Source organism: Centroberyx affinis, unplaced genomic scaffold, assembly GCF_046629955.1.
Source record: "Centroberyx affinis isolate AG114_WGS23_722 - 3 ecotype Tasmania unplaced genomic scaffold, CSIRO-AGI_Caff_v1 ptg007983l_1, whole genome shotgun sequence".
Taxonomy (NCBI): Eukaryota; Metazoa; Chordata; class Actinopteri; order Beryciformes; family Berycidae; genus Centroberyx; species Centroberyx affinis.
In genome coordinates, this window is record NW_027284001.1 from 22501 (window position 1) to 46086 (window position 23586).

Consider the following 23586-nt stretch of genomic DNA (forward strand, 5'->3'; position numbering starts at 1 on the left):
GATGTACATATGCTTATTTTTTGTGCAAAACAGATTGAACTACTTTTCGGTACATTAGGTAACAAAACTATATTTCACCTGAGGGTAGATTTGCTGTTGTTCAGCTTCTTCCAACGTGAAGTAACTGGTAGCTTGGAAACTAGACTTTCAAAGTAGAGCCAGCTTGCTGCCCATGTACTCACCTACACACACACACACACACACACACACCCACACCCACACACACCCACACCCACACACACACAAAACAATCTGCACCCACTCACACTCTTTCAAGGGTCTTCTAGTTTCACTCTAACATAAGGACTTTACCTGCTCTACGAGATTCACAACACAGCCCTAGGCCACACACACACACACCCACTCCCACCCTCGCTCTTTCTCTCTCTCTCTCACACACACACACACACACACACACACACTTGGCTCTCGCTGCAGTGAGGGGAGATTTACAACCTCCGTTTCCAGGTTTCTCCATTTGAAGAGGACGTTTCATTTCAGCCGAACGGAGCGACCCGGGTAAATAAAGGTTACATAAAAAGCCAATCTAATCACAACACTGGCAGCGCTCTCCTCCACCTGCCCTTACACAGCGGCCACAACAACAACGACGACAACAACCCGAGTAGTCAGGCGCAGAGATCGGCTGCGCTCCAAAACTTTTATTTGCCCCCCACCCCTCCCCCTCCTGTTCTCATCACCACGACCAAAGAGGAAATAGAGGATGGGTGTCGGGACGCTGGCTTCCTCGCCCTCATCTCCTCTTGTAAAACGAAAGGTGCATATGTAATAGCTGTGCTGGTTGTTTCTTCCACCGAGCAGTGCTAGCAGTGCAATAGCTCGGTTCCAAATACTTTATATCACAGCCTCTGTTTGTTCTTTCGCACCCATGGGACCCATGGGACCCATGGGAGATAAGCTGGGTTCCACTACTTTACTACATATCGCCCTTCTTCTCCTTATGCTCCTTTTCTTTCCAACCAAAATGAGATGTGATGCAAAGATTTGATATGGCCACATTTTCTCTGTCTTATTTAACTCAACTATATTGATATATCCATATCTGAAAAAGACTTTACTTAAGACATAAAGGTGAGTTCCTATACATTTAAATGGGCTGATTCCCTGATTGTAATTTTCAGTCATGTTAAAACTACAAGCAACTAACTAACTAGCAACTTTTTCGCTTTGAGGCAGTAAAGTGAAGCAAGACATCCTAACATTAGTCACTCATCTTGATGAACTCTATGGGATAATATAGCACTGCTAGCTTGCTATGTAGAAATCCTAGCGATTGAGGCATAAACATATCGGGTCACAGGCTGATAAAGTGTAACATATCCTATTCATTTATTATTTTAATGTGAAAAGAGGAGATGCAAAAGGACTGGAACCCAGCTTAGCTTTCACTAAAGCTACAATACACAACCGTCTTTCCCTTATGTGCTTTTTATTTTGAATTAAAATGAGATATGGCTGCGGTCCAAAGACTTTACTGTATATGGGGCCCTTTTTTCCTTTATTAAACTCCAATGTATTGATGACCTTCCCATACACTAAAAAGGCCTTACTTACAGTAGGGGAGTTACAATACTTTTACTGTACATGACCTGATTCCCTGATGCATTGTCCCCATTCACATTGAGAAGAAATAGTTTGGGTTCCACTACTTTTATTTCTCAGCTTCCTTCGGACCATTGTTACTAAGATCAGAGATGGGACGGCGGGGCTCAAATCATTTAAATGGCCTCTAGGCAACATAACAGTATAACACTGGGGTATGGAGATATGCTGGGGTCCAATATGTTTCCATGGTGTCCTTCAGCTCTTTCTTAGCGATACAGCCACAAAGCAAGCACCAAAACTTTAAATGGCCTCCCGGGAACATAACTTTGTAACACAGCGAGAGGGAGATAGGCTACTTTCCAACATTTTTTAACATGGCCTCCTTTTGTTCTTTACTGGTGGCGAGAGGAGATGGGCTCGGCGCCAACACTTTCCCATTACCCCAGGTCTAGTATCAAATAAAAAGGGCAAAATGTGCCCATTTATAACACGGGCGTGTTCAATTCATACTCTCCCCCTGACCTTCCTTTATCTCCACTGGCGCCGCAGCCACCAGCGGCTACATACCGACTTAACACATCGCACCAGCACACGCCCAACACTGATTACTGAGAGGAAATAAAGAGAGGACTTATTAACACGCTATGTAAAGAGGTGAGAATGGAGGGAGGAGGAAAGAAGGGAGGAGGAGGAGCACGGGCGTAACTGGAGGGAGGAGAGGTTTGATGATGAGGAAGATTAAGATAAAGATGAGTGATTGTATGTGTGCCAGTATATTTCCGTCTATTAAGTAGTCAGGGTGGTATGAATTGTCACATCGTATGAATTAGGCTAGACTGATATATTGAGCTGATATTAGACTTTTTATTAAAAATCAGATATTGTCCAGTCAGTGTCGTCCACCTCTGATATGATGGATATGATGCAGTTTGATTACATATCTACTGTAGAACTGCTGAATACAACACTGGTTGTCTATGGGAAGCGCTAAACCTGAATTGATTCTAAAGTGACATTTTGATTGGATTCCACACAAGCATGCACGGATGTTATATTTTCTATTGTCCCATGGTGCAAATGAGGCTTTTCCACCCTGATATGAATACATTTCTGGGGAATAAAAAAAATATTTTGGGGCATTTTTGGGACATTTTAAGATACTGAATTTCGGCACAAAATATCGGCTATTGGCCTTTAAAAACCCATATTGGTCAAACTTTGGTATGAATGCTGTTTCAGAGACCTTTTAAAATCAGTTTTCTTAAGGAAACACAATTGCGTATAAATGCATAGGAAGCACAAGCTCCTCCTCCTCACCTTCATGACGATGAAGAGGACCAGGGTGACGAAGACGTTGACCTGCGGGTGCTTCCAGGCTTGGGAGTGGCCGATGTAGTCGAACTCCTCGGCGATGCCCTGCTTGGCCCACGTCCGGTTGTCCAGCAGCGTCACCAGAGACTCCTTCTGGGTCAGCTGCGGGAAGTGACATCATCAACATGCGCCGATCCATCGCAGGCAAACCAAACTTTGGCATATATATATTTTCTTTTCTTTAAATGAGAGTTTACTTGAGTTTCATGACTTGCTAACAGTGACCACTGTTAAAAAATTATAATTTCAAGATAGAAAAGTACATGGGTGTCAATGAGAATTATTTCCTTCAATCCTGAAAAATTTATGTTTTGCAATAAAACAATGATCTACTGAGAACATGTATAATTGTGAAGAATATTTTTTTCATAACAAACATGATACATTCATTTTTTGCCACCATAATTTCCAAGATGGAAGTTCTATGAAAACGCTGAGGATTTTCACCTTCATTTTTGCATGAAACGGCTTAATAGAGCAAAATCTCATCTTGGGGATGCAAATGTAAATATTGCCACTTGGGAAAGAAAATACTTTTAACACATAAGTCTATAGAGCGATTGTCAGCACAGGCAGATGATATGGGGACAGAGTATTACGATATGTCACTGAAGATTTAAGATAGCAGGCCGGGAGTGCGAGAAGACAAATTCATCTGTAGCTCTGTTTTAAACCAGGAATAGCTGCAGACACGGCCGGTGATAATGTCGCCCACCGCCACAGAAATGATGGCCGAGGAGCGCGAGAGCAAGACAGTGGGATATGAGATAGAAACGAGGGTGTGTGTGTGTGTGTGTGTGTGTGTCAGAAAGGTTTTAGGGGAGCGGGGAGTAGGCCGTAGAATCAGCAGCTTATTGTGGCAGATTTAGAGCTACAAGAGCCTGACTCACCCTCTCATTAGCAACCAAGACCGAGGGAGTGTGTGTGTGTGTGTGTGTGTGTGTGTGTGTGTGTGTGTGTGATGTGTGTGTGATGTGTGTCTACGGCCTGAGGATGCACAGAATATTCTACTGCTAATTCTGATAATTAGACAGATGAGGGGAGCAAAATTGGAGAGAAGTCTAAATTAGTCACACACACACGCACACACACACACACACACAGGTGAGTCATACTGTGGGAGCCAAAGGACAGTATTCTCACCCTCCAATGTAGTGTAGTGCCACATGTGCACAGACGACACACACAAACACCACTCTAAGCCTATGCTGTGAGTGTAAGTAGTGCACATCTAGAAATAATAAAAAAATATATAATAATGATCATAACAGCTGTGCTCAAAATCCCATAGACATGAATGATTGTCCGGCTGTAATCTAGTAAATGGCAGTGATCCAAAATGGCACAGTTGGTCTGTACAGCTACATAAAAATATAAAGATGAAAGTCCATAACCAAAAACAATGTGCATCATGCAATGCAAAGAATAATATAAGTGTTAGAGGTCTTCAAAATGTTGTGGTTTCTTGGTGTGAAATCAGTTCATCATGTAGATCTTCATTGTACACTTCTTTTCATTTTCATTTTCTCATAGTTCATTCCAACTGGAATTAAGGTCTTAAAAAGTCTTCAATTTAACTTATGAAACCTGCAGACACCCTGTGTGTTAAAGACATACATACCCATAGCTACAGCCATGATAACGTGTAAACCAGATCGAAGTTGTGTGAATTGTGAGAGCATAAACATTAATAGTGTGTGTGTGTGTGTGTGTGTGTGTGTGTGTGTGTGAGAGAGAGAGAGAGGGGGAACCAACCTTGCCAGCCATAAACTGTCCAAATCCAGGGGGAAATGTTAACGTGGAAACGAGTAGAGTGACCAAGGCTGGATACAGCAGACGCCTGGGGGGGGGGGGGGGGGGAGAGAGAGAGAGAGAGAGAGAGAGAGAGAGAGAGAGAGAGAGAGAGAGAGAGAGAGAGAGAGAGAGAGAGAGAGAGAGAGAGAGAGAGAGAGGGAGAGGAGAGTAATGAAGATAGGGAAGAGAGAGGGAGAGCCAGATAGAAAAGGAATGAAAAAAAGACGATTATTGAACTCATTTGAAAAAAAAGGCATATTTTTCTTTCTCGTTATATTAAGTGTGAGATGCAGCACATTCAGTCAACATTGCTACATTAAATTAATTCATGGAATCGAACCAAAGCATTCACTTTGAAACGGTTCCAGAAAAGTGTGTGAGTGAATGAGTAAACACCATTCATTAGCGCTCTCATGATTAATGTCTCTATCAGTTTCTGTTGCAACCAGGTTTTGGACCAATGGAAAAACTTCTGGGTGAACTTCAGAGTCTGTTGAGACTATAAATCACGCTATTTCAAAGGCCACGTGTGTGTGTGTGTGTGTGTGTGTGTGTGTTTGAATTATCCAACCACCACACACCAAACTCTCAAAATGTTTTTATCCCCAACTCTCATGTCAGCCTAATTAGTCAGCTTCCCCACTGACTACTGCCATTTTACATAGCAACATTATCATGCAAAAGCCTTGTATTTCCAATTTTGTACCAACATTGTACCAACTGCATCAGCTGGAGGGCTACTGAGGAAAATGGGACGAAACTTGGGCTTATGAAATACTTGCAAAACCCCACTGGGAAAAAATTCAAAAACACATTGGATGCAAGGTTTTTCACACTGCAGCAATACAGTATGTTTCAATGACTGGGGTCTTTAGTGCTTTAAGCCAGTGGTTGTCAAAAAGTAGTCCTGGACCCACCAAGGGTCCTTGGTTCCAGGGAGTCCCCAGCAAAATGAAGACTAGAGGGCTTTCAGATGATGTCACACGCTCTCTGGCAGCCATATTGGAGGACCATCTGAATGCTAAGAAAAGCCGATTGTGTTTCTAAACTTACGATCTGGCCCTCTCAACACTGTTCATGATTAATACCTGTGATGTTTTGGGGACAGATCCTTTCAGCACTGACACATCTGATGAATTTTGTGTTTAGATAATGCCAACTTGTTTGTTAGCTAGCTAGCTAGCTAACCATAGTTTCTGGCATGCTAACCATTCCTGTCTTGTTACACACACACACATCTGATACACACTAGCTAGCGTATGTGTGATAAGCTAACGTTAGCAGTGGTTAGTAGTGGCATGCTGAAGGCAAACCAAACACAGAGACTACTTTTCAGCTTGGACTGACATCTATTAGTTAAAAGCATGCTATTGCAATTGCTATTGGCTGATGTTGGTCACCTGTGATGTAGGCTACCTGTTTTGTCATAGCAACCAAGATCAGCCAATAGCAGATTGCAATTGCAATAGCGTACTTTTTTAACCAGTAGATGTCAGTCCAACTTGAAAAGTAGTCTCTGTTTGTTCAGGTAGCTTTTTTTTGTAGTTTTTTCAAGCTGTTCTTTGGAAACAAATCTACCTTAAAAAACCTTTTAATACTGAATCTATCCCAACAATCTTTTTCAGATATCACTCTTTTTCTTCATATTATTTTCTCCAATGGCCCTCCAATGGTGCTAGTGGTGGCTGCTTGGAGATTTGTGATGCAACTGCAAAACCTCTAAGGTTTAATTTCACTATAACTGAATTCACTAGAAATGATCCTAATCAGAAAATGTATCAGAATGACTATTCTAATCATAGGTTTCACTCTCATCACTATTATCTCTCCACATACAGTGTAGACAGTTACACAACTCTATACTAAATCAACAACAAATATCTTCCCATATGGGGCCCCTGGGACTAAATCTTATCAAAAAGGGGTCTGAGGGGCCTAATGTCTGTCAATTTGAGAATCCCTGACATGAAAACATTTGAGCACCCCTGCTACAGGCTACAATGGCGGGTCCAGGTGGATGACATCATCAGCGTGCCAGACTCACTTTTTCATGAGGAACTTGTTGATGGCCTTCTGTTTCCTGATGAACTGGACGATCAGACGGTTCAGGTAGACGAACAAAGCCCCGCCGAAACCACTGGCGATACTGGAGAGAGAGTCAGGGAGAGAAAGAGTAGAGTAGATAGAGAAGTGGATTAGTTCTAACTGCAGAAATAAACTTTTGTGTGTGGGGATCCATCAAGGAAACACACGTAAATCAGGCAGCTCAGACAGAAACATACGTATCAAAAATAGATTGTCAGAATAGTCGTGGATGGGGAACAACTGAGACGAGGCGTTTACTGTCAGATTTAAAGGTCGCAAATTTTAAAAGAGTAAGTGATGTGCTGTGTGCTGTGTTTTGGTGAGGTAAGACATGCCAATGTCAGATGTAAATCCAGCTTAATCAGATCTAGATACAATCCAGATACATGTTAGAGATGACACATACAGACAGCTATAAACATAGAAAACAGAAGGGAAAAAAATAGTACAATATGTTAATATAGGCAAATTAAAATATCAAATATGGGATGGACAATGGGGGAGTGGAGGGATGGAGAAAGGAGAAAGAGAAAAAGGAGAGATAACTCCCCGTGAGGAGGATATACTGTGGATGCGGAGGAGGAGAAAGGAGTTGGGAGTACGAGAGCGGGGGGGGAGGGGGAAGCGAATGGAGGTAAACAGAGTGGAGATGAAAAGAGAAAAGAGTGTAATGGCGGCTAAGAGAGAGAGAGAGAGAGAGAGAGAAAGAGAGAGAGTATAAAAGGCAAACGGGGATGTGTGGGGGAGTCGAAGAGACAAAGCACAAAAAGAGGTTTACATAAGCGTGCATTTAAAAGCTCAGTGGGAGTCCTCTTTATGACAGTGAGAGGGAGAGAGAAAGAAACAGGAGAGAGAGAGGCAGAGGAGAGAAAGAATAGATTCAGACGGCTATGCAGACAACCTAATGCTTATAAATTTATCTTGCTGCATTATTAATTCCGTCAAATACTTCTAAATAAATGATGAACGGGGATGATGAGGGAGTCTTTCTCGCTCCTGTGGTGCAGCCTAGGGAAACACTGCCTGTGTGTATTCTTGTACTTCTATTCTTACTTCTATCCCTAACGCTTAATTCAGACCAACAGCTAAGGAACAGCGACAAAAATTCAATTCATTTTTGATGCGGAACAGTGGAAAAAACCCAGATGTGAGCCGCAATCCTCCGCTCCAAAAAGTGGACTTTTCTGCAGTGTTCAGAGCGGTAGCCAATCAGAGTGCGGGATTACCTGTCACGTGATTTTGGGAGTTTCAACGAGTTTGAATTGGGCGTTATGAGGACCAAACGTCCTCACAAAGATAGGAGGACACAGTCAATGGAAGGTCCTCACAAGTATAGCAAAAGAAGTGCATGTGGTTTTTTTTTTTGCACATGGATAAATGCATGCATACTTTATACAATGCATGTATGTATGTGTGCATATGTTTTTTGGTGCAGGAGGCAGGCTGTATTTCAAAGTCCCAGTGAGCCTCCCTGCTGAAGCCTTAAGGCCCAACAGTAAGTAGAATGGTGTCTAAGTTGCTCTTCAAAGTGTCCTAGCTAGCATGTAGCACAGGACAAACTCTCTCTGGCCTAGATCACTGAGACACTGACCGACTTTCCCCGCTTGACAGCAATTGGCAGGGGATGGATGGAAACTACGCCGACACACACACACACACACACACACACATACGCACACAATTGCAAAGTGTAAAAGTGGGGCTAAGCGGGCTGCCTTGTTCTCTGGAGGTGGGTGTTTAGCGTACTGTATGCGGAAGTCGCTCTGATCCAGTAGTGGGTGTAACACCTCCAGACAAAAAAAAAAAATAAAGACGAAGACAAGAGGGAAAAGACAAGAAAGAAAAGAAGAGAGGGATTTTCTTCTCCTGGGGAGCCCACGCACAGTTAGACACGGGCCTGTACTTTCATCTGAGAGGGAGAGAGAGAGAGAGAGAGAGACCTCCTAATCTCTCCAACAGCTTTCTTCCAGGAGGCTCTGGTCCCATTCACAGCCGTGCAGGAGCCCGCAGGCACAGGCAGGCTAAAATAAGACTTCCTCAGAGCGCCGGCAACTGTCGCCGGCTAAGTGATCTATGTCAGGTGACTCACGCAGGCTATACCCTGAATTAACACCTTCACAGGCTACAGTAAGCGATGCCCCTGAGTAGTTTACACCTTACATGAGTCTGGAACTGTACAGTCCTAGGTGCGATTGCTGCCACCTGTCACGTTAACGAATAAGACGATCCTGTGGAATGACTTGACGGTTAAAAGCAGCGACTTGACAAGTTTCATCTTGTTTGAAGCTGTCATGATGCTTTGAGTGAGGTTTTCTGTAGACTTTGGTTGCTCCTGATCAGCTTTCTGACATTTAACATGTGTACTTAGTGAGTGATACAGTTGAGTTCATATTTTATAGCAAGGCAAGGCAAGGCAAGGCAAGTTTATTTATATAGCACATTTCAGCAACAAGGCAATTCAAAGTGCTTTACATAAAGCATTAAAAGCATCGAGACGAAATGAAAAGGATAAAATTCATATAAAAGACCAAGAAAAATAAATAGAGAATAAAAACAAAAAATAGGCTAAAATAGAATAAGACAGGTGTAAAATACAAGAATAAAAGTTACAGTGCAGTGTGAGAGATTAATAGTTATTTGATTTAATAAAAGGCAGCGGCAAACAGAAAAGTCTTCAGCCTTGATTTAAAAGAACTGAGAGTTGCAGCAGACCTGCAGTTTTGTAGGAGTTTGTTCCAGATATGTGGAGCATAAAAACTGAACACTGCTTCTCCATGTTTAGTTTTGACTCTGGGGACAGAAAGCAGACCTGTCCCAGACCACCTGAGAGGTCTGGATGGTTCATAACATAGCAGAAGATCAGAAATGTATTTTGGCCCTAAACCTAACAGTGTATTGTCAGCCACAAACAAAAAAATTCAAGAAGTAGTTATTGTGTTTTTTTTTTTTTTAATGAATATACATTTGACTAGAGGGAAGTTCATATCTACAGTCTTTCCAGTGGGACGTGAAGGCAGCACGCACAGCCATTGAGCGATGTGTGTGCGGCTAAGACGATTGGCTGATGACTCGCCAGCAGTGAACACTCACCCAATGACGGCGAAGGCAGGAAGCTCCTGGAGGTCGAAGGGGAAGTCGAGGCGGAAGCGGGTTTTGAAAAGAGCTGTGATGGTCTCTGGAGAGAGGACGGAAAGAAGAGCAAACTACTGTCAAAACAATGAATAAGTCTTGAATCATAATTGTAACTTGAGCACAGGGAAATCAAGATTTTCTATGATACGTGAATTCAAGTCAAGATGTGGCATTCAGGGGCCATGTCAAAAAATGGTAAGTCAAGCATTTTATTATGATATGTTATTGTTTGACTTCCTATGTAAATAATTGTTGCATCTCACTATTTTCTCTCATAGAGGCACATGCATCAGTTGAGCATGCACCTGCCCACACGCACACAGACACACACAGACACACACACACACACACACCACCTTACCCTCGTCTCTGTTCCACACAGCCAGTACTCTGAAGATGAAGGCACTGAAGGTAGCAGCGAAGAAACCTCTCCAGTAGTTCCTCACCGCAAAGAACGTCGACGTTACCTCGATACTGAACAACACACCTGGAACACACACACATAATAATAATAAATCATACATTTCAAGTCTTCAAATCATATTTTCCTGAAAACGAATGAAAAAAATCTGCCATTGGGATGAGATCATTCTTCTTGTTTAGTATGCAGTTTTGTCTGTTTTATTGTTTTTTTACAAGAATTTTATTGTAGCCATGTCTTGAAATGAGATCACTCTGCTTGTTTTAAGATAGTGACTTAGTCACTTGATTCGCAACAGTGACTCAGCCTACAGCTAGTTAATGAAAGCTTTTACATTCCCTGTTGTAAACACCTATGAGGCGGCCCCTGTTTCCCGGGGAAAAAGCCTGTGCTGCACAGGGAGTGATGCGGTTTACGATTATGGAAGCAACAGCAGCAGCGGTTTGTTTGGAATTAATAGAAGAAGGTAGAAGAAGGTAGAAGAAGTAGAAGAAGTAGAAGAAGCCGCAGTCTGCATTGAGTGTCTTTATTGTTACAGTGTGTTGGGCCAGAGCCAAGAGAAACAAGAATCTCTTTAAGATTCAACACTACATAAAATGAGTTGTAAAGTCAGCCTGAAGCTCAGTATTGCACTACTCTATGCACAGTTATATAATACAGTATATTATATAATATACATATAGATGAAATACTGTACATCCAGTATATTTTCTGATAGACTTTCACTACTGTATGTTTTCATAGGAGACTCACCTCCTATGGGGGCGGCAAAACAGCAGCCCACTCCCACAGCACAGGCTGCTGCCAGCATCTCGATGTTCCTCGACTCGTTCTGCAACACACACACACACACACACACACACACACACACACACACACGGTTAGATTCTCAATAGGTCTTTACGTTACGTTTCATACAATGAAGCATTTGTAGAGCCTTTAATGAACTAACACACTCTTCAAAATCAACACACAACACATGGAAGGGTTCATAAAACAGTAGACAACAAATTTCCCATCTGGTACAATAAAGTTATTGAACTGAATTGAATTGAGAATAAAAACACAAATGACTACAAATTAGGACATTAAACATACAATAAAAACATCAACAAGCTCCCTAAACTGGTGATAAAACTGACTTATGAGAATAATAATGAAATATTCATCAATAGACAAGCTGTAGTGTAACATACAGTGAGGCAGATGGGAAAAGAACCAATGAAGAAGAGTGAGCTGTGTGGCTGCAGAGAAAGGAGAGGTGGGGTATTGAGTTTCTGAGAAGACCATGGTGCATGCTGGGAAATGAAGGTTTTTGGACATGCCTGATCTTACCTTGGCTCCTATGAGACCTTCCTTCAAGCAGCATGGTATGGTGATAAAGAGAGTTTAGTGTGTGTGTGTGTGTGTGTGTGTGTGTGCGTGCTTATCCAGCTCTTATAGACTCTTGTGATTAGTATGCTGTATCTGGAGAGGACTAGATACTGCCGCAGTGGAACGCCACACACACACACACACACACAGACACACACACACTGAGATAGTCAGAGTAATATGTCGGGATGATGAGGGAAATATTAAATAGAGCTTACAGTGCAAAAAAATGTCCATCTGTACAAGTTATTTAATCTAAAATTGAGTCTTAAAAACTCATTTTAATTAAAAGAAGTGAAGAATTCTGCCAGTACTGTGAAATAATTTCACTGCCTTCCAATGCAAAGCAACTTGTTTCAAGGATTTTCTTTTTAATCAAGTGATATTTTCTTGATAGTAATGTTGTGGTCTGCCTTGTTTGAACATACTGAAACTTTGACATGTGAAATATGAATTAAGTGAAACAATCTCACCACTCGCTTCAGAAAAAAATATGTTTTTAAGACTCAATACTAGAAAAAAAACAAAAACAAAAAAAAAGTTCAACAAGTGTTTTATACTTGTTTAACTTTTTTTTTGCAGTGTGTGCAGTGGATTGCAGAGCTAGGCGAGATGGGGGGGCCATAGTGCATGCTGGGAAACCGAGGCCTTATCTTACCTTAGCCCCTACGAGACTGGGCTCCTTCAAGCAGCATGGCAGTAAGAAACAAAGTTCAGCGAGTAAGAGTGTGTGTGCCTGCTGTACAGTGTGTGTGTGTGTGTGTTGGATGATGGGATGGATGACTACCACCACCAGGTACCAATCAGATACAGACTAATTTTCCTCCTTCATAACTACAGAGCTAAAGGTTGTGCTCCTTTTTTTCCAATTCTTTTTATCCATCTACAAACACAAAGCTCAAGCTGGGAAACACCGACTGGATAATCCCATTATTAACTCTAGTTTAATGCAATTAACAATTTCACAGTTTCACAAATAGAGTTTTAGCAGCAATGTTCTCAGCTGGATCCGTTGACATCAATGGATCTGATAATAACATTTTTTAATGGTTTCTGATCCAGTATTGGCCTGTTTTCGGATAAGTGCATCCCTACTGTGTGTGTCTGTGTGTGTGTGTGTGTGCGCACTCATCCTGCTTTTATAAAACGTGCATACAGTACAGTGTGGTACTCTATCAGCATCTAAAAGCACACTGGAACAAGAGCTGCCTCTGAGAGCCCACAGGCTACATTAGCATACTGTACTTCAAACTCTGGAGAGGACTAGATACTGCTGCAGAGGGACACTTCACACACACACACACACACACACATTATGCATTACGCATTAATATGACATAAAATGCAGCACAACACCCTCTTCTCTAGAGGGAGGGCAGAGGGCTACAAGGAAATGATGATGATGAGGATGATGAGAGAGGAGAGAGCGATGAAGAGGCAGGCGGGCGGATGAAAAAGTGAGACTGACAGACAGATAAAGAGAAGAGTGAGAGGGATAAAGGGATGAGGATGGAGGAGACAGAGGGACAAGATGTGAGGAGGGCTGTAAACTCCTACTGCTGCATTCATATTGTGTTGGTATGGCAACACAGATGTTCATTGTTTTCAATAGGAAAACAATGGTAAAAGCAAAACTTGAACTTTTACTTTCTACTGTGCCGGAGAAGACAAAACCGGATGCTGAGAAGTCTAGTCAGATGGATGTACCTGTTCTTCTTATCTCCTCTTTCAATTAAGATAATATAGTGAATAACCAAGAGTTTTCTTCTTCTGACTCACAAAACCTTTCCGGAGAAAAAGACGCACTGCCAAATTCTGGTTTGGCTGAGCTATTCCATTTCCTTGCTCGGATTCCTATTGATTTACAGTGGGAATCACATTTGGTAATATTTTTGCAAAATATAACCTGTCAGACATTTAGTTCATTGTTTAATAGTCAGTAAACTCAGTATGAGTAAGCCTCTCTAAGTGCCTGCAGACAGAACCTGGCAACAAAAGTTGCATTTTTCCCAAGTTTTGCCTTCTGCTGCAGCAGTAAAGACAATCTGAATGTTAAAATATCTTGCAAAATTCATGTATCCACATACATTTGTCCACCTGTACTCGTCCATTCAAGATTAACTTGTGAATTAGCAAGAGCCTTCCTCTTCTGACGGTAATTTTGCTGTTTGTAAAAAATACTCCATGAGAAAAAGGTGTAGCGCCACATTTTTTATTCCAATTCCTTGCTTGGCTTCCTATTCATTTACAATGGGGAGCATGTACTCAATGGAACAGGCAGCCATGGGAAGTCATTGGGTGTTATGATTGCTCTTCATATAACAGCCAAGGAATATGAGGCCATTTGACAGGACCAGGAGCACCCTAGGGTCCAAACACTGTTCCCTCATGATATTTCCAGATTCCAAGATGAGAACGCCTCCATACACACTGCCAAACACTTTCAAGACGGGTTTCATGACCACCAGGAGGAACAGTGTGTCCGTCTCTCTGCCCTCTGTACTCTCTTCAAACCCTCCCCTCCTCCCCTCCTCCCCTCCGCCCGTCCTGTCATCCCCCAAGAGAGGTGCTCACATCTTCAGAAAGGAGAGAAGAGATGAGAGTAAAGATTTTCTCTTCCTCCCTCCCTCCGCCCGACTCCAATCCCAAAGGACAGAGAGGAAGAAGGAGAAGACGAAGAGGAAGAAGAAGAAGAAGAAGAGGCCTCCTCTCTTTCAACTGAGTCTTCCTCTTTCGCTGCCCTCAGCCTCTGTCCTCACCCCCCCCCCCCCCCCCTCTCCCTTTCCCCTATGAAATTTTTATCTCCATCGCTGCATCCCTCTCCGGGCAAAGTCGGTTTTGAAGATGAAAAGGATCTAATTTGTTGACAAATAACAGAAATGATTAAACATTTATAAAACGGGCTACACGTTGTTGACTTTGTACAGGATAAAAAAAAGGGATTTATTCCCAGAGAAAAAAGAAAAATAGACAAGTTTGTCCTCAGTTTTCCTCACAAAGAAAAAGCAATTGTTCTCTCTCTCGGTAGATGGACAGACGGATAGACGGACAGATCTAGGGAAGCTGAAAAAAATTCAAAAAGCCTTCTGTCAAGTGTTGAATCTCTTGTCGTCTATTCTCTCTGCTCTGCGAGTCCAAAGCCGAAGCATCAACAGATCACAGAAAGACAGATAGATAAAAAGAGAGAGCGACAGAAAGAGAAAAATAGGAACAAATAGATTACAGCTTTAGGCCGGCCTGTATCTCTGCAGCCCTCCGCCGACAGCATCGCTACTGCAGAACATTTCCAACTCTCATCTTCCTCCTCATTTATTCCCTCTGTTCTTGCTCCCCCACACACACCCGCTTCCTCTCTCCATCCGCTGTTAGTCACTGTTTTTTTTCATTCTTTCTGTTCTTTCCCTCTGTCTTTCCCCTTCCAGCCCTTCTCAAACAACAGAACTACATGGCGAGGCACGGCGTCTTCTTGCCACTGAATGATTTTCCCTTCTCTACCCACTCTACTTAATATACAAAAATGAAAAACTCCCTTTTATCTCTCTCCTTAGCTCTTATTCCATTTCTTTTCCTAGCATTGTAATGTAATTTTTGGTGATCTACGAATTGCAGCTTGTTCTACTGTTGTAATCACTGTTAGTCACTCTGGATAAGTCAGTTAAATGTCTAAAATGTAAATGTAATGTAAATATGATGAATAGGAAAACAGTTTTGGAGGGAAAGAAGTCCTTAAAGGAATACACCCCTTGGTAAGATTAGCCTGTTTAGCATACTTTAACATACACTATGTTGAGTGATAGTAGGCTCCATGCTAACACTTTAGCACACACAATTTTAAGTGATAATAGGCGGCATGCTAACACTAGAGCTGCAACGATTAGTCGATTAATCGATTAGTTGTCAACTATTAAATTAATCGGCAACTATTTTGATAATCGATTAATCGGTTTGAGTCATTTTTTAAGAAAAATAAGTCAAAATTCTCTGATTCCAGCTTCTTCAATGTGAATATTTTCTGGTTTCTTTCCTCCTCTATGACAGTAAACTGAATATCTTTGGGTTGTGGACAAAACAAGACATTTGAGGACGTCATCTTGGGCTTTGGGAAACACTGATCCACATTTTTCACCATTTTCTGACATTTTATAGACCAAACAACTAATCGATTAATCGAGAAAATAATCGACAGATTAATCGGCAATGAAAATAATCGTTAGTTGCAGCCCTAGCTAACACTTTAGCATACATTATGTTGAGTTATAGCAGCCTAGCATTATCTAAAGTAAGAGAAGTGAAATCTCAAGTTCAATTAAGCAGCCTGTAAATAAATACGTATTAAAAATATTATTAACTCAATATAACTGATGTAGCCAGGTTTATTTTTGGAACTATTTCAGGTGAGTGTACCATGTATTCAGCCACTGCGGTTTGATTTGCTAAAGTGTTAGCATGGAGCACCAGAGCAAATGATCCACCGGGGACACATGGATGATTTTGGTGTCTATATGTTCTCACTGGTAACTTGACCAACGGGACTTTCCCCCCTAAAACTTGGTGTATTCCTTTAAAGTAAGTGGAGGGTGGAGGGAGAGGGTGAAGGGAAAAGGAGAGAGGGATAAGACAGGGTTGGACCGCAGCTTTCTAAAAAGCCGATGTTATCAGCGCCACGTCTGCCGTTTGTACCCCGAGTCCCGAGTGAGATCGGAGGTGAAGGAGACGGGAGGGGAGAACGGCTGAGATAGTTTCTGAGGCACTGTGCAAAAATCTAAAAATGTTGAGGTTTTATCCTGATGCTTCATGCCGATAAAGCACAGAAAGGAAGCGAGAAAGAGAAAGTGTGAGAGAGAGAGACATGGACAGAGAGACTTACTTCATAGATTCCTCCAAACAGGGACATGAACTTGCTGAGGAGAGCGGCGCACAGACTGGCGATGTGTACAAACGGACCCTGACAGGAAGGAAAGAAAATATATCAAATCGGTGCCATCTTTAACATTCGCACGCTCCTATTTCTTTTCCATCATATAACATAGCACATTTCCACAATAAAAAAAAGTCTGCTGCGCATATTGAAATTCAGAAGACGGCGTTCAAAGTGGAACTAAAAGGATTAAAAGTGAGAGCATTAGAAAAGTGATGCTGAAGTTGAAGGGAGGCGAGAAGCTTGCACAGAATCCAAAACTGTAGACGCTAATGCGGTAGTACACAACCAAAAGGGCCTGTGGCATGTGTGTGTGTGTGTGTGTGTGTGTGTGTGTGAGAGCGTGTGTATATGTGTGAGTGTGAAAGAGAGAGCGCAAGAGTGTGTGTGAGTGTGAGTATGTCTCCAGGCAAGGTAGTCTTCTGGGGGATGCCTTACTTACTGAAATTGTTTCGGCTAAAAGACACTGGGAAACACTGATCTACACTTCATCACACACACACACACACACACACACACACACACACAAGCACGCCCTCACACTAGTCCACAGGATATAAACAACAGCTGCATAGCTAGTTTGGGGCTCCCCAAACTGCCATCAAAAATTCAAGATGATAGAAATTACTCTCCAATCCAACACTCCCCTCCGTCCCATTGGGTTTAGAGAAACTCTCCAGTCAATTTTGTTCCACCCTTCCTTCCTTCCTTCCTTCCTTCCTTCCTTCTACTTTTCCCCCCAGATTTCACACTCATCGCTCTCGACCTGAACCCGAGCATATCAGCCGCCGCGTGCCATTTGTAAATCATTTGTAATTCACGCTGCAGGGATGTAGGGAGCGCAAATCTGAATGAGGGAGGGAGAGAGCTGAGGGAGATTATATTTCTCTGTAGTTCCTGTATCGCAGCATGCCACTTCTCTATGATTACAGACGATGGTAAATATCTTAATATCTGGAACACACAGCAACTAGTCAGGATCCACTGTTAACTTGGCTTGATAGCCCGGTCAGTCTCACAATCACACACCAGGGTTTCCTTAACTAGGATTTGACCGATGTTGGGTTTTTGAAGGCCCATGCTGATATTTTTGGATTAAAGCTGCTATTTGACCAATTTCATGCTTCTTTTATTCTTTACAGGGTGAACAAGCTACCGAAACAGCATTTAATCCATAGAACAGTAAAACTAGACATATTCACGCTTACTTGCTGTGGAATCTGATCAAAATATTGCATTATAATCAGTTCAGGTTAATCAAACTGCATCATATTCATCATATCACAGGAGGATGAAACAGACTGGCCAGTACAATTTTTAATAAAAAAGCCAATATCGGTTTTGAATTTCACAGCCTATGATCATATATTAGAACAATCTGTTAAACACAGTGCTATATTAGAATTTTACTATTTATGCTGCGCACTTTTACACAATGTGCTGTTCTTCGTAGAAAATCTGAACAAAATGAATCATTTCAAATCGGTGATCAGACTGGGGATCAGCTATAATGCACTAAGCTGCCATTCAAACCTGGTGCCAGCTTGGTCACCAGGTCGCTGTATTTCTCTGAAGCCGTGTTAGTAAACTACAATGACCATAATTCATTGCACCTAGGACAGACGGCACTGGAGTTGTGCTGGCAGCGCAGACACAAACTGAATATAGAGGCAAAGTAGAAAACGTCGCCTGCCTCACAAAGCCAGTGAAAATCAGATAGAAGTCTATCAGCATATGTCGTAGAAGCAAGGGACACACACACGTGCGCACACACACACACACACACACACACACACACACACACACACACACACACACACACACACACACACAGCAGGGTAATTGACTAATTTCAGCTCTTTGAAGTCTTTCCTCAGCCTCCTTCCAGCGGCTTGTCTTTCCCTTTCTATCAGTCTTTGAGTACCAGCAGGAGAGGGCCGAGTGCCATGTGAAGGCTGTGAGGACACACGTGACGCGCAGTGTGTGTGTGTGTGTGTGTGTGTGTGATTCCTAGAAGGTGTTTTTTGTAGGACACAGTTGTGCTGGATGTGCACGTGTGGCCCTGTGTCTCTCTCTCTGTTGCTGCCTGAGCCCCCTTGTCTTCTGAATCACATTGATTGACTGATTGATTTGAAGGGTTGTCAGCCTGTACCGTGCGGTGCGGTGCTGAGCTGTGGTGTGAGTCACATGTTCTCCTAGTATAGTACACTATCTCCCCATAGAGTGGTGTCATGCAAGAACACATGCACACATGCGGGCACAAAGGAATGTAAGAACACACAGAGGTGATTCTTTCGTCTGTGTGTGTGTGTGTGTGTGTGTGTGTGTGTGTGCGTTACCTCCTTGCCCAGGGGCATGCCGCTGCCCAGAGCGCAGGTGAGGCCGATGACTTTGGCCACAAAAGTTTTGAAGGTGAGGTATTCCTTCAGCACCACTCCGCGCAGAATGGTCTTCATCTCTGGAATACCCGAACCTGCATGGAGCACACCGGTTAAAGTGAACTGTAATTTTACTGAAACACACCGTGTCCCAGTCTGCCGCTGCCTCACACACACATGTGAATAAGCAGGGTGGACAGTGAGAGGGAAAGGGAGAGTGACACTGAAGGCAATTAACAGGCTTGTTGGCCAAACTATTATTAGATAGTCTGCAATTGGTCTAAAATATCACATGATTGGAGTGAGTTTTGGTCCCCACTATTTGCGGTTTCCCTCGGTTAAGGTTCAATCTTCATGAGTCAGAGTGTAAATTAATGATTATCACAAAATTCAAAACACTAAATATGAATAAACAAGAGTAAAAATGAACTAGAAAATGTTATGAAATAGTATAATAATGAAAAAATCAGTGCAGGTTCGGTTCACAAAAGTGTGAATTAGGGATTAATTTTGCTTTATTCAGGTAGAGGTGAACAGCTAGTAATGCACATAATACAAATCTGCATATTCTGTACATGTGTCTACATGTATAAATTGAATGTACTTGGTGACGTAAATAGTTTTTACAGTACAGGTCTGCATGCCTAGACACTTTCTGTATATATATAAGACCTTCTGTAGAGTTGGTAATGCAAATATGATGCATATTTTGCACATCCTGTAATTATATGCTGTAAAGTCACATATTTGTTTTTCTCACACTCTACTTCTAATTTGTTATATATTGTACAGAACTTATTTTATTTTCTCATATTTCACTTGTTTCATACTTATATTTTCCTACCATACACATTTCATTCATTTTTTTCTTTGTTTCAGTTTGTTCCGCTGCTGTTATTTTGCATACCCTCATAATGCTGTGGTTCATTTTTTATTCCTTTTTTTTTTTTTCATTCATATATTTCTACTTAACACGTTGTAGTATAATTGATGGTTGTGTTTTGTTTAAAATTGGAACATTTGCTGCTGTAATGTTGCAGTTTCCCAACTGGGATAATTAGTTTCATCTTTACTGCAAGTGATTTTCTTTGGTCTTGTGTAGCTATAGCAAGACTTTTTATGTATATGAGTGTGAGTGTGTGTGCGTACGTGTGTGTGTGTGTGTGTGAGTGAGTGAGTGAGTGAGCGAGAGAGAGAGAGAGAGAGAGAGAGAGAGAGAGAAAGAGAGCAAATCCGTGTATCTATGGTGTACACCATTTACATGCATACATGAACACATGCATAAGGTATACATTTTGTCTCCGGGGTGTGTGTGTGTTTGTTAATAGTATTTGTGCACCTCCATTAGTGTGTACGTGTTGCCTATAGTCTGTGTGTGTGTGTGTGTGTGTGTGTGTGTGTGTGTGTGTGTGTTACTTTACTGTGCATGCATGCATCTTGTATTGTGAGTGTGTATCTGTGTGTGTAAGTATGAAGTCATGCTATCTATCATGCTGTCAGCCTTTTTCTGCCTTCTGCACCTTCATTAGTGTATGCGTGTGTGTTTTGCCTCAGGCTTGTGTGTGTATATGTTTGTATGTGTGCATGCATGTGTCTTGCATTCTGAATGTGTGTGTGTGTATCTAATATACACAGCATAATGTAGTATCATGCAGTGCAAGTAGTGTACAGTCTTTTTTTCTGTGCCTTCATTTGTGTGCATGTATTTGTTTGTTTTTTGTCTGTGTTCTCTGTGTATATGTTCTTGTGTGTGTGTGTGTGTGTGTGTGTGTGTGTGTTTGTGTGTGTCGTACCGACGGCCTGCGGGGCGAGGATCTGAGTGAAGCCGGCAGAGAAGGTGATGAGGACTACAGGGTAGGTGACCCAAGCCAGATACTGCAGGAACACATTACTGTCCAGACCACCGTACATCCACTTCTGCGCTGTGGACACACACACACACACACACACACAGCCAAAGCAAACATATCCAGAGGCACGCAGAGACACACATACACACACAAAATAAACACAGTAAGAAAGGGTGTATGCATGTACATACACATACTAGCAAGTATATACACACCACACACACACACACACGCCAACAACCTGTTCACACTCCTTGCACAAGATAAATGCACAGACATATGCAGCGAACATGTCATGAAGACAAATCACAGTGAATTGTGCACACACACACACACACACATACACACACACATACACACAAGCCTGTGTGGTTGGTGTGATTATCTTGAGTGTTGGCTTAGTGTCATCTTTAGCTGCATACAGGAGAGCTGTCATATAAACCATTTAATAAGAGGAACGTGTGTGTGTGTGTGTGTGTGTGTGTGTGTGTGTGTGTGTGTGTGTATGTGTATGTGTGTGATCTCAGGACAGGTGGTTAGTCATTTTCTGTATCCAATTAAAAGAACTGTACAGCGTAGCTGGAACAGACAAGACTAGGTTAGCTTCTCCTTGACACACACACACACACACACACACACACACACACACACACACACACACACACACACACACACAGTATGAGACATCCATTTGAATTAGAGCCGGTCCCATGAGGCTTCAGATCAGCTCTCATCACTTTCTTCAGTCATCTACCTTCCTTTTCCTGGGAAGAAGAGTTGACTTGGAGATAAACCTCTCTGTTTTTTTCCTATCTTCGTTTTCAGTCTCTATCCTTCACCTGGTGGGCAGATGGCTGTCCAAAACCAAAATGATTGAGGCCATAAACTGCCCTCCATCCATCGCTCCATCGTTCTAGCCATCCCTCTATCGATCCCTCCCTCTCCCAGTCCCTTCTTCTTCCCCTCCATTGTTCGATCCATTATCACTCCTTCTTCCCCACCCTCCCTCATGCCTCTTTCTATCCTTCCATCCAACCCTCCTTCCTTCCCTCCTCCTCCATCCAGACTTCCCCTCCAGCCTTCTGTCTATCCCCCTAGCCCTCCTCCCTCCCTTCCATTTTTCTGGCCCGCTTTCCTTCCTCCTCTCCACCTTTCTGTCCACGATCCATCCATCCCTCTCTCCTTCCTGCCCTCTGGCTCTTTCTCCCACCCTTCTCCCTCCTCCCTCCTCCCTCCCCCTCCGTCCACGCCTCACCTTGTAGGCAGATGGCGATGCAGAAGTCCACCACCCAGCTGACCAGAGCCATGAGGAGTCCCAGCAGGATGAGGAAGATCCAGTCCTCCCCGACCCGCGAGATCAGGAACTTCTGACAGCGCACCGTGCAGACTGGAGGGAAGGAAGATGACGTAACACCACGTTAGGACCACACACCAGTACCAGAACTACATCATCCAGCAATCAAGAGGAGTTGGAACCGAGTTGGACTCCACTCCAAGGGCCTACACTATTCAAACCGGGCCTTGGAGGTTTGGAAAATGCGACTTAGAGGACTGGAATTTTTCATCCATGTTTATCAGCCAATAAGAGTAAAGTGCTCTTGGCAGCATTAGCCAGCAACAGTAGCTGTGTTTCCATCCAACTCTTACATTTTGGGAGAGCTTTTCAAATGTTGCAAAAAAAACACTTGGCAACAATAAACTTGTCTTCCCCCAAGAATGATGCAGTCCCTCTCTGGGCCAATCCTTAGACAAATATATCATCTTGTTTTGCAGATGCAGTGGTGAGATGCATCATTTCCCCAAGTATCATCAAAATCAGATCAGTGGCGATGGACAGATGAACAAAAAATAAAAAATAAATCAGAAAACAGTGAAATTGCAATAGTAAAGGAACTTGGCAATATTCAAATGTACCAATTAATGTTCATACAACCGTGATGGAGGAATGTGAGAAAAAGGAGAGGAGGTTAGTAGAGAGGAGAACAGAGGAGAAGGCAGAAGAGGAGAGAAGAAAAGGAAGGAAAGAAAATAAGAGGGGGAAAGAAAGGAGAGGAGAAGACAGGAGAGAGGAGGAATGGAGAGGAGAAGAGAGGAAAAAAAGGAAGAAAACAAGGAAGGAAGAAAGGAAGGAAGGGAGAGGGAAATAAGGAGGAGAGGAGCAAGAGGGGGGAAAGGAAAGGAGAGGAGAAAAGAGGAGAGGAGAGAAGGAAGGAAGGGCTATTATTTATTCAAATGTGTCTCCATCGTCATCTGTCACATAACTTCTGTACTGACGAAAAGGAGAGTGTCGTCTTCATATCGTGAAAACTTTGTCCCGACATTCAGGATATGTTATGGAAATTTGCCATTTCTGTTCAGGCTTTTATTTTGAAATATCAGCAGTCACAGAAAACCCTTGGATGGAAACCGAGCTAGTAGTGATGGAGAAGCTGAAGGCCAGAACAGTAATAGACCTCAGAAACATGACATGTTCATTACATTTTCCAGTGCCAACTGTATCCAACGGAGGTTAGGACCAAACAGTGTGTAGTATGACGACAAATGATGGACTACATGAACCAGCAATGTTCCACGACAAGCTGCACAGACAGGCAGTGCCTCATGTTAGGACATTATTACCTACAATGCAGCGGGGCTAGGGGTTGAAGACAAATCCACATTGATCAGAGTATATTAAGGGCACAGCACATAATTTAC

The 23586-nt window shown here is 42.5% G+C and overlaps 1 protein-coding gene across 1 annotated transcript in view; it reads right to left on the bottom strand.

Annotated features, from left to right (window-relative positions):
* Positions 1 to 22276, bottom strand: part of LOC139639960 (chloride channel protein 2-like) — a gene marked incomplete at both ends in the record, with an annotated part of 43861 nt that extends 21585 nt beyond the window's left edge. Inside the window, 12 exons of the mRNA XM_071514128.1 lie at positions 2884 to 3039; positions 4693 to 4777; positions 6776 to 6877; positions 9907 to 9991; positions 10310 to 10435; positions 11123 to 11201; positions 11705 to 11725; positions 12402 to 12425; positions 16611 to 16688; positions 19001 to 19134; positions 20833 to 20961; positions 22145 to 22276. Coding sequence (XP_071370229.1) covers positions 2884 to 3039; positions 4693 to 4777; positions 6776 to 6877; positions 9907 to 9991; positions 10310 to 10435; positions 11123 to 11201; positions 11705 to 11725; positions 12402 to 12425; positions 16611 to 16688; positions 19001 to 19134; positions 20833 to 20961; positions 22145 to 22276 — 1151 coding nt within the window. The remainder of the gene's footprint in view (positions 1 to 2883; positions 3040 to 4692; positions 4778 to 6775; positions 6878 to 9906; positions 9992 to 10309; positions 10436 to 11122; positions 11202 to 11704; positions 11726 to 12401; positions 12426 to 16610; positions 16689 to 19000; positions 19135 to 20832; positions 20962 to 22144) is intronic.
* Between the last annotated feature and the right edge of the window lie 1310 nt (positions 22277 to 23586).